Source organism: Leiobunum rupestre, chromosome 2, assembly GCF_980474605.1.
Source record: "Leiobunum rupestre chromosome 2, qqLeiRupe1.1.hap1, whole genome shotgun sequence".
NCBI lineage: Eukaryota > Metazoa > Arthropoda > Arachnida > Opiliones > Sclerosomatidae > Leiobunum > Leiobunum rupestre.
The window spans coordinates 80,852,814-80,866,489 of NC_143385.1; the positions used below are offsets into that span (position 1 = coordinate 80,852,814).

The 13,676-nt window shown below is 35.5% G+C and overlaps 1 protein-coding gene and 1 long non-coding RNA gene across 2 annotated transcripts; one reads left to right on the forward strand and one right to left on the reverse strand.

The window, feature by feature from the left end:
* Window positions 1-560: 560 nt before the first annotated feature.
* On the reverse strand, window positions 561-1,898 carry LOC149959412 (histone-lysine N-methyltransferase SMYD3-like). The gene has a single exon (XM_090167367.1). The coding sequence runs from the start codon at window positions 1,896-1,898 to the stop codon at window positions 561-563; it is 1,338 nt and encodes a 445-aa protein (XP_090023493.1).
* Window positions 1,899-6,958: 5,060 nt separating this feature from the next.
* LOC149959413 (uncharacterized) lies at window positions 6,959-7,526 on the forward strand. The gene is made up of 2 exons (XR_016478387.1): window positions 6,959-7,307; window positions 7,372-7,526. It is a non-coding gene; the product is annotated as an uncharacterized LOC149959413 (long non-coding RNA).
* The last annotated feature ends 6,150 nt before the right edge of the window (window positions 7,527-13,676 follow it).

The following is a 13,676-nucleotide window of genomic DNA, read 5'->3' on the forward strand; positions in this document are numbered from 1 at the left end:
TGGTTTTGCCACAGCACCCAAACTTAAATATTTCCAAGGGCATGTGGCATTTGGATAATTTAAAACGCGCCACTAAAAGTCTCAATCTCGAATAAAATCGTCAATTCAAATCAAAATATATGAATATCTTATCCTACAAAATAATACGGCACTACTAAATATTCCAAACTGATCGACACTAATATCGACAAGTAACATCATCACTAAATTTTTATATCATCAAATTTGCACTTTCTTCAATACCAAAAGTCGTCACGGGCTCCAATGGTTTGAATGATCATCACTTCCACGAATTAAAATCGGAGCTACTCGAAATTTAAGTACCACAAAATATTAACGCCACGGATAAAGAACGTCAATAATTAAAAATATGAAATTTTTAATGTGAATATTGGTAACATACAGTAAATTGCTTTTTTTTGCAATATATTTGTGTTTAATATTATGTTGAGTGATAAAACATTAAAAACAAAGAGAAGGTTTTGAAAATGATTAAATGATCAAGTCCTTTTACAAGAAAAGTGAAATATCCATCGTGTAATGGTTCAGAGCAGATAAATTTAAATGGCTATTTGATACTGAGCTAAATTATATAGAATGCGTTTACCAAGAAGAACCGCAGGGTGGTCTTCATCTAATAACACTTTAAATATATTATGTGATTTCAACAGTGATTCGAATGCGTGTTTTACTTTTCCAATTTTAGAGTACAATTGAGATATTTTACTCCACAAAATTCCATGTTCATGGTGATTTTCCCCGTAGTAAAATGTGTGGACTTTCAGAAGTTCGAGTCCCATAGAAATGCCATCTTCCGCAAGGTTCAGATTAAAACAGCACTGAAAAGCTACTTTAAGAAGGCGGAATCGACAAATGTGGTATTCGCCCAAGACAGTCTCTTGCTTTTTGATAAGCGCCACGCATTCCTTCAGAGTCGCTCTTAACTCACCGTCAGACTCGGAATTTTTGCGAATTGTTACACGTTGATCGTAAAATGCTTCAGACAGAGCGACCACGTTTAAGTCGGTGGCATTCTGGGCGTCCAGTATTTGGAATCTGGCAGCTTCCTTCTCGTCATTCAAACAACAGTGACAGTGGCAAGTGAAGTAAAACTGGCGCCTTAAAATGTCTCGTCTTTGGGCTTTTGGCAGGGCAATGTCCAGGTATGAAATGCTTATTCTCCTGACGTCATCATGCGGAATGTCTTTGATAGCTTTAACTACCAAGGTTTTGCCGTTGAAGGACCAGTACGCATCAGGGTCGCAACTGTGATCAAAAATTGAGAAACCCAAATACAAGCCACATCCAACTTTATCAAATCCATCGTCAAAGATTTCATTCCCATTAACGGACAATTTGCAAAAAACATCGAAGAGCAGCATCCTGTCGGCTTCGCTGTTGGGGTCATAAAGGTCAGGGAAGAACATCTCCAACTTTACTCCCTGCATCATCTCAAAATACAACATCTTTAGTAAATTTTGGGAGATTTCTTCGTGGTGTCCCATCAAATCATCGCACGACCTGCTATAGCAGCTGACAGTTTCTCGTAATAAGCTTCTTCCACTTTTTCCAGCCATCTTTATCTTCGTGTAGAGTCTGGCCATGACTAGTTCTTTGCCTTCCAGCGGAAACTTCTTCAAACGGGCGCATTCCAGCTTGTGGAAATCTGACCAGGCCTTTCTTTGGCAATGGACGTCGCAGAAATAAAGCAGTTGGCATTGACTACAGCGTTGTGGCTTTGGTCTAGTTTGTAATGGCTGCAAAAACTCATTTCCTTTGAACACGGGTTCGTTGCTATTTCTTAGACAATAGTCGCAAAATATTCCCTTTTCGCTTTTGATAACGGCAAACACCAGTGGTTCGGATCTGCAAATAACGTCTCCTCGACTAAATCCCATCTTTATATCTAAAAAACTTTAAAGTAATTTATGTTGAGATGTCTGTATTTATGCACTTATCACCTTTAATGAGTTTGTTGGGAAAGCTTTTTACGAGCACAAAATAAAAATTTCCACCAAGAGTTATAGCTTTTAAAAAATGTCGCTAATTTCAAAACACCGAAACGACTACAGTGCCATCTGACGCAATCTTTTAAACTAACAAGTGGGCTGGGGGAGTGCACTAGCAGTTACATGTGTTTTTAGTTGTCTTTAACGATTCGACATTTGAAAACTAGACATATTTGTTTATTCTCCACCCCCCCCCCGTGTTGAAAAAAGTACAAAATCGTGTCTCCTAAAAATTTATAATTAATAGATTACGAAAATCAATGTGTAAAAATTACATTACATAATTTGGTGTTCAAACGTCTTATTTTCAACTCTACCAAGCCACTGCCCACTATTACCATGGAAGAAAGATAAGGAGAGCCGGCTCCGGGCTTTTTTGGATAAGTGCATGGGCGCCCTGCTGACTGCAGCGCCTCTATCCGTCGTTAGATAACAAATATGGTGGCGCCCGTGGAGGCTTATACCGCGTGATGACTGACGCAGGGCTGAAGACCAAAATAAATCAAATCGTCGTTTCTACGGTCGTTCGAGCTGTTCCTTTTTAAATTGTTGTAATGCTCAAGGGAAATTAAATTAAGGGATATATTTTTTCCACTACCCTAAAGATCAACAAAAGTCAGTAAATATATAAAAATTAAACATTACATCTTAAATTTCCTGTGCTAAACGCTAATGATTGTACCGTATGACGGCCAGGTGGCGATAAAATCGTAATTCCAAAACCGCCTTTGTTACATAAAAGACAGAGTTAGCTGTCAGCTCTCCTTGTGACCTTATCTTTCCATCATGCTATTACACTATTACGTAAAGTAAGCCAAGATATGGGGATTGAAACTCTTTAGGATCGCTATATAGGTTAAAATCAATCACAATTAATAATCAAAAGAGGGTTTTTTCTTAATAATTATACTCGAAATTCAACTTACAAATAATATTCGAAATTGTCCAGTCCGCAGACCAAAGGGAATTACTACTAACGAGTTATCGTCATCGACAGAAAATGGAACTAAAACTAATTACAGGTGAGGGAGAAGCCACAATGAAAAATTATGCAGGGCTAGAAATAAGAGCCCGATTTTTTTATATACATTTTAACATATCTGATGCTCCCGCGTAAATAAACCGATGTTCCTTTTAAATTGCATTCGTTTTTATAAAACTTGGGAAATAACCTAAATAAATTTAATATGAACCAAACCTGTTGTCGTAAACAGAAAAAATTGAGTTTTTACTGGCACAAAAAATTACAAAGCCTCAGGCGGCCATTAACAAATTTATGGTGATACTAAAGTCACGGTCACACAATATCGTTTAAAGGGGTACAACCCCTCTTGTGTGGTAGGGTGCACTTAGACTGTACCGAGTAGCTTCCACAAGCCTTCCTAGCGAGGGGCGGGAAGGAGTTAGTTTGTTCAGGTTTTACCCCCAAATTCCAAAAAAGGTTATACACCCTAACCAATCAAGACGGATTATACTCCCTTTAAATACAGTTTTGACGCTGAATTTATCACAAGTTTTATTGAAACTGGGATTCAAACCAACTTACACTGGGTTTCAAAGTGTATAAGACCGTAGCCTTGGCATATTATCTTAAAAATCATCAACGGGTTTGCGGTTAAAGTCTTACTCCTAGGTTTAGTACAAAGTGGTGCGAGGGGACTTTAATTACACCAGAGGTAATAGGGGAAAGGGGCATAGAAATCGCATAAATAACTTATATGTAGAGCTGTGCTAGGTATTTGCCACTATTTGATTCGACCAATTTATTTTGCAAAATTTTAGGACAAGCTAACTTTAAATATAAGGAATGACATGATGTGGAAGATTTTATTGTTGGTAGAAGAGTGAAATTGCTCTAAAACTATATTGTGCCATAAATTGGTATAGTTAATTTTTTATCTATTGAAAAACTAACTTAATACCGAAATTATTGTGGTATATGCATGGTAAGAGGTAAATAATGAATAACTCTTATTATAAGTCAAACTGAAGTGTTAAAATTAAGTGTGATAAAATGGTGATACATGCTAAAAAGTCAGCACTGAGCTGTGATAATTTACCATAAGCTTATCATAAGGTCCCCTAAGTAAAGGTCTAGCATAGGGCCCCATGTTAACGTTATTGTCCGTGTGAGAAGAAAATTGACGCCGAATGATAGGACAAAAGCACCATCTTCGTTTTCAAAATTTCTACATCTAAAATTATATTATTATCTTGCTTGTTAGAGCAGCCACGCTAGGGCTGATAAATGTACACAGTGACAAAACACGTCTAGATCTCAAATTTTAAAAATAAATACCTTTAGAAACACAACTTTTATTTCTAATTACTATATTTACTTTCTGATGAATTATATTGGAAAGCGATAAAATAATTTGATGAAAATTTTGAATATACCTTTATGCGCATCATAATGCATTTCGCGAAATACTGTTCAGAAAAGGGTAGTGGAGGACGTGGCCACTAAGAGTTGCTAGTTTTAACGCGTGTGTGCTCGATGCCTAAGAGTTCTAGACGTTTACTTAGGGGAACCTTATCGACTTATGATTTTACTTATATTGATATATAAAATAGTTTCGGCCTTGTTTTATCTATTGTCTGATATATTTGATGTTAATAATTATAATTATAATAAAAAGCTTCATTTTTGATATTCTTCTTCGGATAGAGTACGTTTTACAAATTATTCCTAATTTTTTCACACATTTATTAACACGTTTTCCTTTCTGATAGAATCTGCATCACATCAAAATTTGATATTTGGTAGAATTTATATTTTGTTCAAATTTTCAAACCTCGCGGTATTTGGTCGAATTAATTGGTCATTTTAATAATTTGATTTGACTGTTGGTTTTCAATATCCGAAGTATTTGATAGTTGCCCAGAATCTTTCCTACTAGAATCTTGTCGTCTATGGCTGGGCCTGTCGCCTGCTCAAAAGGGGCCGTTCTGCCAATGAGCAGTGTTGCCAATGTTTGAAAGACGAAATTCCCATTGATGGTTAGTAACTTTGTAACAAATTCACACTTCTTTAATAAGCCCCACCCACAACGAAAACTCAACAGAAAACATGCCATAATTTTTGGAAAATTAACTTTTTAAAAATTAAATTTTATTGAAATTACAATTTTTAAAAATTTTGGTTATTAGGGCTATGCATTGATTGATTGTAGTATTAGGATGATAAAATTAGCGAATAAGTAGATTACTCCATTAAGAAAATTGATCATAAAGCTAAACCCTGTACAAACTTGAAGAAATTTAAATACTTATAAATAGCTCGTACCGATAGGTGGTTTCTTCTAACTTAACATTTCGTATATGCTATTCTCCACCACTTTCCCCCTATTCGGCTATCCGTTGCTACGCAACGCGTTTTGAAATTTTTAAGGTTTAGGCTAAGTTTCTAAGTTTGCTTTCTAATACGCGGGTTCACAACGCAAACTTTACCTAGACGATTATCTACATGGCGAGTTAAAAATATTATTTTTGAATGTTAGAAAGCGATAAACGATTTTTCAAGACGATTTTATATTACATTTATGACACGCAGCGCCTCTCGTGGTGAGATCACGCGTGACTTGGTTAAAAGTTTTTACCCGCCCTATTGAAATTAATGTAAAGTTGGTGATAATTAAACGTTAATTAACCTACCAAATGGTATACGAAATATTCCACTGACAATTTTTTCCGTTTATATGAACTTAAACGTAATATAAAATCGTCTTAAAAATCCTTTATTGCTTTATAGCGTTCAAAAATAATATTTTTAACGCACCATTTAGATAATCGAACATCTGCTCGTTTAGGTAAAGTTTGCGTTTTCAACCCGCGTATTAGAAAGCCAAATGAGATTTTAGAAAGTACGTTGTAATTCGGAACGATATTAATACTTTTCGCGAATTTTGTCATCAGTGAATTATAAATATGACTTGAACTAAGTTTCAAGGTTTATTTAAAAGCTAGTTTCATAACTTTTCATAAATTGGTTCGTTCGCAATGTATCTTTAAAGTAGACGAAAATTTGAAGGCGGTGACTCTTGCCCAGCCTTAAGCCTCGGTTTAATCTACCGCGTATTTTGAAACTCAAAAACCCGAGTACTATCTTTAAATGATGGCGAACGTTAATTGTAATACGAAACAAATAACGAAATGCGAGGGATTTTTGGCGTTAAATGGACTTAGAACATATTTCGATATTTGTTTCTTATTACAAGGAGCGTTCAGGTTTTTCCGTTTGAAAATACGCGGCAGATTAAACCAAGGCTTAGTACTGGGCAAGATTCACTGCCTTTCATTTGCTTTCTAATACGCGGGTTGACAACTTTACCTAGACACGGCCCACTGCGCATGCGCTCGCGTTCTCTCGCCCCATAGCGGCCCGCTCAATCAGCCCAAAATAGAGAATGCCATTTGTGGCCGCTACGTAGGCTGGAGCGCTATAATCTGACCCCTCTTTAACATTGAATCCTACGGAGATATGTGGTTTTTTGATTTATTATGAAAAAGATTAAGAATTAATAGGCATTTTCAAGGAAATGAAAGGTAAATCAACTCTTTTTATACGTTTTAATCACTTTTTCAAAATTTTTACGTTTGTTTTTCCCGCCGAAAATAATATTTTAAAATCACCAGATGTCAGATGCTCTCGCTACTGAGTCAGCTGTTACAGTTGACAACACGTCGATGAAAAAGACTGCTGGGATAATCACAATTAACGCTTGTAGCTAAGCCAATAGCAAATATTTTAATAACTGGGAAATGGAAAGTAAGTTATTATTTAAATATTTACAATCCATAATGTGGAGAAGTTTAAACAAAGTTATTATTTATCTGTTTCCAGGAATGACTGCCGTAAATGTTGTATTGGACGTTTCACATTTGGAGAAACTTTATTTTGAGGCTTAAAACTAAGTTCTTTAAGTTTCTCGTACCAGCCTGAAATTTAACCGTGTTATATTATCAACTAAAGGTGGAATTATTTTGTCACAGATAAATTTTGCAGAAGTTGGAAGCATGAGTGTCATTGCAATCACACTGTAAAAGAGGACATTTAGAAAGCTTCGGCAAATTGTTACAAATTCCAGGAGTTTCTCGTAAATATGGAATCGCTCCCTCTATGAAGGTCAAAACAATTGAGATAATCAAACAAACTTCTGCTTTGGATATTTTAAACCACCTCTGTCTGATAGTTAAATTAAATCAAGGAGCGGAGAGTAGTAAATCCCAATTCGAAATTTGATTTGTTTAATCAATAAATCTAATATTTGTTTGAATTTGGTTACTTGATTTTAAGAGGCAAGAAAATGACTAAACATTATTTACATTTTTGAGGGACTACTAATTTTTAATTTCAGGTCAGTATATCCCACCCCCAAGGGTCTAGAGACGCCAGTGCATTTATAACCAAATTGTTTACAGGTTCTTTGAAAATGTCAAGCCCCACAATTGTCTGTTAGAGATGAATTCTGTACCTTTATCTGTGTCACTAAAGTGTAAACTGCATACTACACTTGATGCTGATGTGTCATTTATTTTGTAATTATCACGTGATGCGATATGATTTTCAGCCATCTTTCTCACAGAATTTCATCACTTTTTTAGATTTGCAATAAGGAACGCAAAAGCATTTTTAATCTTGTTAAGTAAGGGTAACTAAATTGTTGAATAAAAATTACTTAATTTCTAATTACCTGTAAACTGTATTATTACATTTCAATAGTTTGTATAATCTAGTGAATCCATTGACTTATTGATAAATGAAATTCGAAACCATATAAATATATGTTGGAACTTATTCTTAAAAGGGTTTCAAACAATGTAAATCTTAGAACATGTTTATAATAAAAATGAACAAATTCCACCTAAATAAACATTTTATTTTCTTTAGAAGATAATGAAAATTATATAGTTATATCAGAAATGCATGTATTTCTGGTTATATGTATGGAAAAATGGCTACAAGACAAGGTAAAAGTTGTAAATAAAACTAAATAGGATTAACTTTCTTGCTAAACAATTTGAAAAAAACTGAATTATAACCTAATTTTTTAAATTATAAATGGAAACATAACTTTCAATTACAAAATAAAAATGAAAAAAATTAGCTTTAAGAATATTTAGGTACTTTTTAGCAGCACGTACTCATCAGTTGTTGAGTTTCCCACCATAGAGTATGATGTTAAATCTGTTGTAAAAAGACGCGTTTTTAGGGTTGGGACGAAGCGCTCCCGGCGGACAACGATGACACTAATCGCTAAACTTTTGATTCGCGCCAATACATGGATTTGAAATTCTTTGAGCGGGCCGCTATGGGGCGAGAGAACGCGAGCGCATGCGCAGTGGGCCGTGACCTAGACCAGCAGATGTTCGATTATCTACATGGAGCGGGGAAAAATATTAATTTTAAATGTTATAAAGCGATAAACGATTTTTCAAGACGATTGTATATTACATTTAAGTTCATATAAACCGGAAAAATTGTCAGTGGAATATTTCTTATATCATTTGGTTGGTTAATTAACGTTTAATTATCTCCAACTTTACATTAATTTCAATGGGGGCGGGAAAAAACTTTTAACCAAGTTACGCGCGAGCTCGCCCGTAGAGGCGCTGCGCGTCAGTCACTCGTACTCTATTCGGCTTTCCGTTGCTACGGCCACTGCCTTCTATAATACTAGGCCTAGAAGTAAGAAAAAAAAGGGGGTGGCGGTAACGATTTTGAAATATCCGATAGAGGTCGCTTTTTTGGGTAGGGAAAGTGCGGGAAATTCAAACTTACGCGAAAAATTTAAATATTAATAGAGAAAATACACTATAATGTCAACATTCAATTTATAGGACTTTAATTTCTCTTAACAAATAATGAAATAGATTTAGTAAAAAAAACTATTTAAAAATAAGCTTGGATCTTCTACACGTTTTTTAATCCATTAAAAATAATACAATGTAATATCACATTTTGATATGTTTGCGTGAAATTGGTTTAGTGTTCAATTTCTTTACCCGTTGTTTTAAATCAGTTAGATCTTTGGCATAGTTATCTAATAAAGGTCTAACAAATTTAGTTAGAAGGATTTCAGATAATTTTATGTAATTATCACAGTTGCACTTTAAGGATTTTGTAAAATAAGGCTGAATTATGTATAAGAATATCTTTAATGATCCATGTTTGTATACCCACATCGTGTGTTTCATTTCTTTGGTATGCTTCATTTGGAAAGACGAGGCAATGGTTGAGATCAAGGGGTGAGCAATTCATTAAAATGTTCTTTATCAAAATTAGTGGTTGTATGAGTATCACGAATATCTTTCATCACATTTGCAGCTTTCCTTTTGTAATTTTTTGGAGATAAAAAGTCTACCATGACTTTTGATTTTTTGTTGAAGTCGGACTGATATTTAGTTCAGCGGTCTCAATTAAATTTTCAAGAAATAATCTCTTTCTTGATATATTTCCATTAATGAACTGCTGGCTTTTCACGCTTGTTGCCATTTTTCCCGCAGTGACTTATTCTTGGGAATAGAATGAAGACTTGCTGTTGGGCATGTATTTGAACTTTCATCATTTAATTTAGATTTGTTAGTTGAACCATCTTTTATTACGCAGGAATTCACCATTATTAATCTTTAATTTCTTTATGACTAGAAAATCCTTTGGGGAAAAAAACGATTGTTATGACCAAGGCTATGTATAAAACTTTCTTTAAATGATTATTGGTAATTATTGAATCGGAGAAAATTATATTTATGTATCGTAAGCTTGAAATGGGTTTCAATATATCACTAACCAAAATCATATGTATTAAGTTTAAAATAATAAAAGGATAAATACCTGACTTTTTTAGGCATTTAATGTTTTGAAGCCACCAGTGGGAGGAGACTGCTGATTGGCCGCAGCCGTTTAACCTTTTTTACCCCAACCAAAAAAACCCAAAAGAGCGACATCTAGCGCGAAAATCATGTCAGTTTGAAAATGCCACTTAAAAAATCGACGTAGCTACCATTTCTAGGCCTAGTATTATAGAAGGCAGTGCTACGGCACTCGTTTTTAAATTTTTAATGTTTAGGCTTAGTTTCTCTTTTCGGTGTAATAGTCGCAAGCCAGATTTCCCGCAAGGTACTGACGAGTCCTAAATAGGACGAAACTGGTCTACCGTTGGAATTTCTTGCTATTTTATTTAATTTAATTTATTACTCGAAAATCTATTTGGTTCGAGTTTCGCGTATTTTTGTTTACTCGAAGACCTATCGGTACGAGCCTATCTGATTTGCCTAGCTATTTGTAAGTATTTAAATTTCTTCAAATTTGTTCCGGGTTTAGCTTTTTGATCCCTTTTCTTAATGGACTAATCTACTTATTCGCTAATTTTATCATCCTTTGCATTACAATCCATTGGTGGTTCCTTTCAACTTAACATTTCGTATTAGGAGGTGCCTCCTTTATTTTTTTTTATAAAATCCCAAGAATCACGATAATTCACTGCTCTAGATAATTTTGGGCTTTTTTTTTAGTCGATTGTGACGTGTGGGACAATTCAGTCCTCTCGTCCATTTGAGTAATCAGGGCGAGATATGTGTAAAGGCCGCGCCAACGGGGGGATACGTGGGGACAGGGGTGAGGACACCCGTGGCGGAAGTATTCCAACCACCCGTTGGGGGATTGGTGGTCTTCCTCAAACGGCCATACACAAACTCTGCCTCCCGGACGCTTGGGATTACAGGAGTACGCCACTACTCCCGGCCTAATTTTGGGCTTTCAATTTATAATCAAATTAAAAAATCAACGGATAAATACCCGCAGATATGAAAATTCCCATAAAATCAACGTTTTGGAACAAAAAATACCATTTTCCCACCGAGCCAAAATAAACCCCAAAAATTCCCACAATATGGAAAAATTTTCACAATCTGGCAACACTGCCAATTAGAGGTGTTTTTACACGGGCGCCATAGCGGCCAGCTCATTCTTTGAAGTTTGTATGTTAACCTACGAATAAAAATATATATCGGAAAATTATTTTTAGATTAGTTTTTGCATTGAAGGCAATATAAAAACGAGCGTGGCGCTGCCGGCCAAGAGTTTATAGCATGGTTTAAAGCGGGAAAGTCCTTGTTCGTGAAATTTCGGCCAATGGGCGGGCCGGTATGGCGCGAGTGTCAAAGCTGGCCGTGGTTTCAGCTAGGAGCAACAAACACAAGGAGAACGCAGCTAGCCTTTAAACACGCTAACGAAGGGTTGTATATGAATTTCATTGGACGAGCGTCACGAGCCTTCACGCTGAACGTTTTACGGGCGGGGGTAAGACAATTTCCGAATTTTCCCCTTCCGACGGCAGCAGGGGCTAAGGCGTCTAGCCAATGAATATCCACGACTTTTTGTTGCCGTCTCCTTGTGTGGGGTGCTGTGTTTGTTGCTCCTAGGTCTCAGTGACTACGCTTCGCCCGACGCGTCATCTCTCGGCGGATAAATATGAAAGCGGCAGACGACGCTTTCGATAGACAAGCTCGGGGAATTTCCATAGGATTATGCTGGAAAAATAACGTAATTATACCGGTAAATATATCAAGTGTATTATTATTTTTTAAACATGTTTAAATAAGGAACATTTGGAGCGATTTGGAAGAATATAGATTCGTTTGAACGGTTTCTTTCGTTGGTCAAATTTGAGTGTTCCCACCTCCAATCACATATAGATGGCAAGGCGTTTCCTATAACCATGGGCCAAATAATGATAAATCCAGGACATGCCTCTTGTACCTTCATACGTGCTAAATCGGTCGTCCACCAAAAGTAACGGGCGGCCATTTTAGTAGGCGGGGAAAAAGTGCAAATAAAAAAAATTGGGAGCAAAATCAAGCAGAAATTTCCGGTTTCCCGAACGCCATCTTGTGTTGACTAAGTCGAAATTCGGAAATAAGTGGTGTTTGTAATTCGAAAATCCTGCCATATTGGGCCCTTATTTTTAGATTGATGTTAACGATTCTAGGAAAGTATATGTTTAATATTATATAATTATATATATTATACTAATTATGAACCTAGTACGTAAGAAAAAAGTACTTACATTATAACCACACTAGATATGATAACCGTGAATAAATATTCCAGGATATTTACTACGACGACCACGTGTATTATTTTTGAAAACTGCCCCTAAAACATTTGCCCCCAAAATGACGTAGGTCCGCGATCGCGCATTTTTCCCAATAGGGGGCAATAGTGGTCGGGTGTTAGCGCATTGGAGGGGTTTTCGCATAGAGTCATGTCCTGGATTTATCATTATTTGGCCCATGCTATAACTAGGGTTTAATTACTTAGGGCAAAGCACTTGTTAATCCCGTATAATTACTTTTAGTTCCTAAAGTTATCTTTCATATTTCCCCGAATAGAAATAGCGTTTCCAGATTGTGACCTGATGGCAGTAGGTGACCGGAGGGGTGGTAATTTTATTTTTTCTGAATGAAACATCCTTTGATAGTCAATCCATGCTGTAACTGACCCTAAATTCTTCTATAATTTCTGAAAAGGTTCTTTAAAGCCCTATATATTTCAGCATAAAATAAATAAATACTTTTTAACGAAGCAGAATAATTCGTCCCCGAAACCTGGTATAGTTACTCCCGCTGGTGGTTTACGTTGGAAGTAATCGTCGTATTAATATTCAGCTTAACTTTAAAATTATCTTTTCTAGTATTCTAGTGAGAATTATGTTAATGCTAAGTAAAATACTTAACTTAAACATACCTTAAATTATTTGTTTTGAATATTCTTTGTATATTTTTATTCTATAATATTGTATATTTGAGGCCTAATAGCTTTATATACTCCTATATTTGAGAAAATTAGCTCCCAAATTTTCAAACGCTCGTTTCATTAAACAATTGGCGTCGAAATCCGATGAAATCCTAAAACATTACGAGCGTTTGGAAATCTGAGATTAAGCTGGTTCATGTTAAAATTGCCCATGTTAACAACTAGTTTTAACCTTGTATTTGGCTCAAAGTACGTGTTAATATTATGAATTACAATTTTCATAATCAGGTTCATACGCTATTGATTTAACTATAGTTTGGAAAACCGGTCACTCACTATCGTAAAGGTTATCCTTTAGCCGCGAATTGATGTAGTTATTACCAGAGTTGGCAAGTTTTAAACTAAATGTTTCGGTTTGAAACAAGTGTCTTAAACCAATCTTTTAAACAAAACATTATACGTTTAAAACGTTCTAAACAAACTGTTTTAAACATGATTTTTATCAAGGAAGATTTTACATACTCTTAGAAGTTTTTTTTAAGTAATGAGGTTAATTAGAGAAAAAATGGCTCGATTGAGGGTTAGGGGCGTATGAACCAGCCGAGGGGGAGGGAGAATGCCCTTCCCTAGAATTTTGCTGGAAGGGGCAACTAATGTTATTGCCCCCTCCAACGTTTTGGTCAGCTGAAATCTTCAAAAGGCTCCAATTATCATTTTAAAAGCATATAAAGCTTTGAAGAACCACAACATGCAACGAACGTTAACAGTAAATAATGTTTTACCCATTTACCTACGGGAAATAATATCTAATTTATTTTATTTCCCAATCCACAAGCTATAAAATACTTTTCTTACATTGCCTTTTTTCAACTGGTGATAAGAAATGAATCATCTTTTTAAAGTTTTCAAAA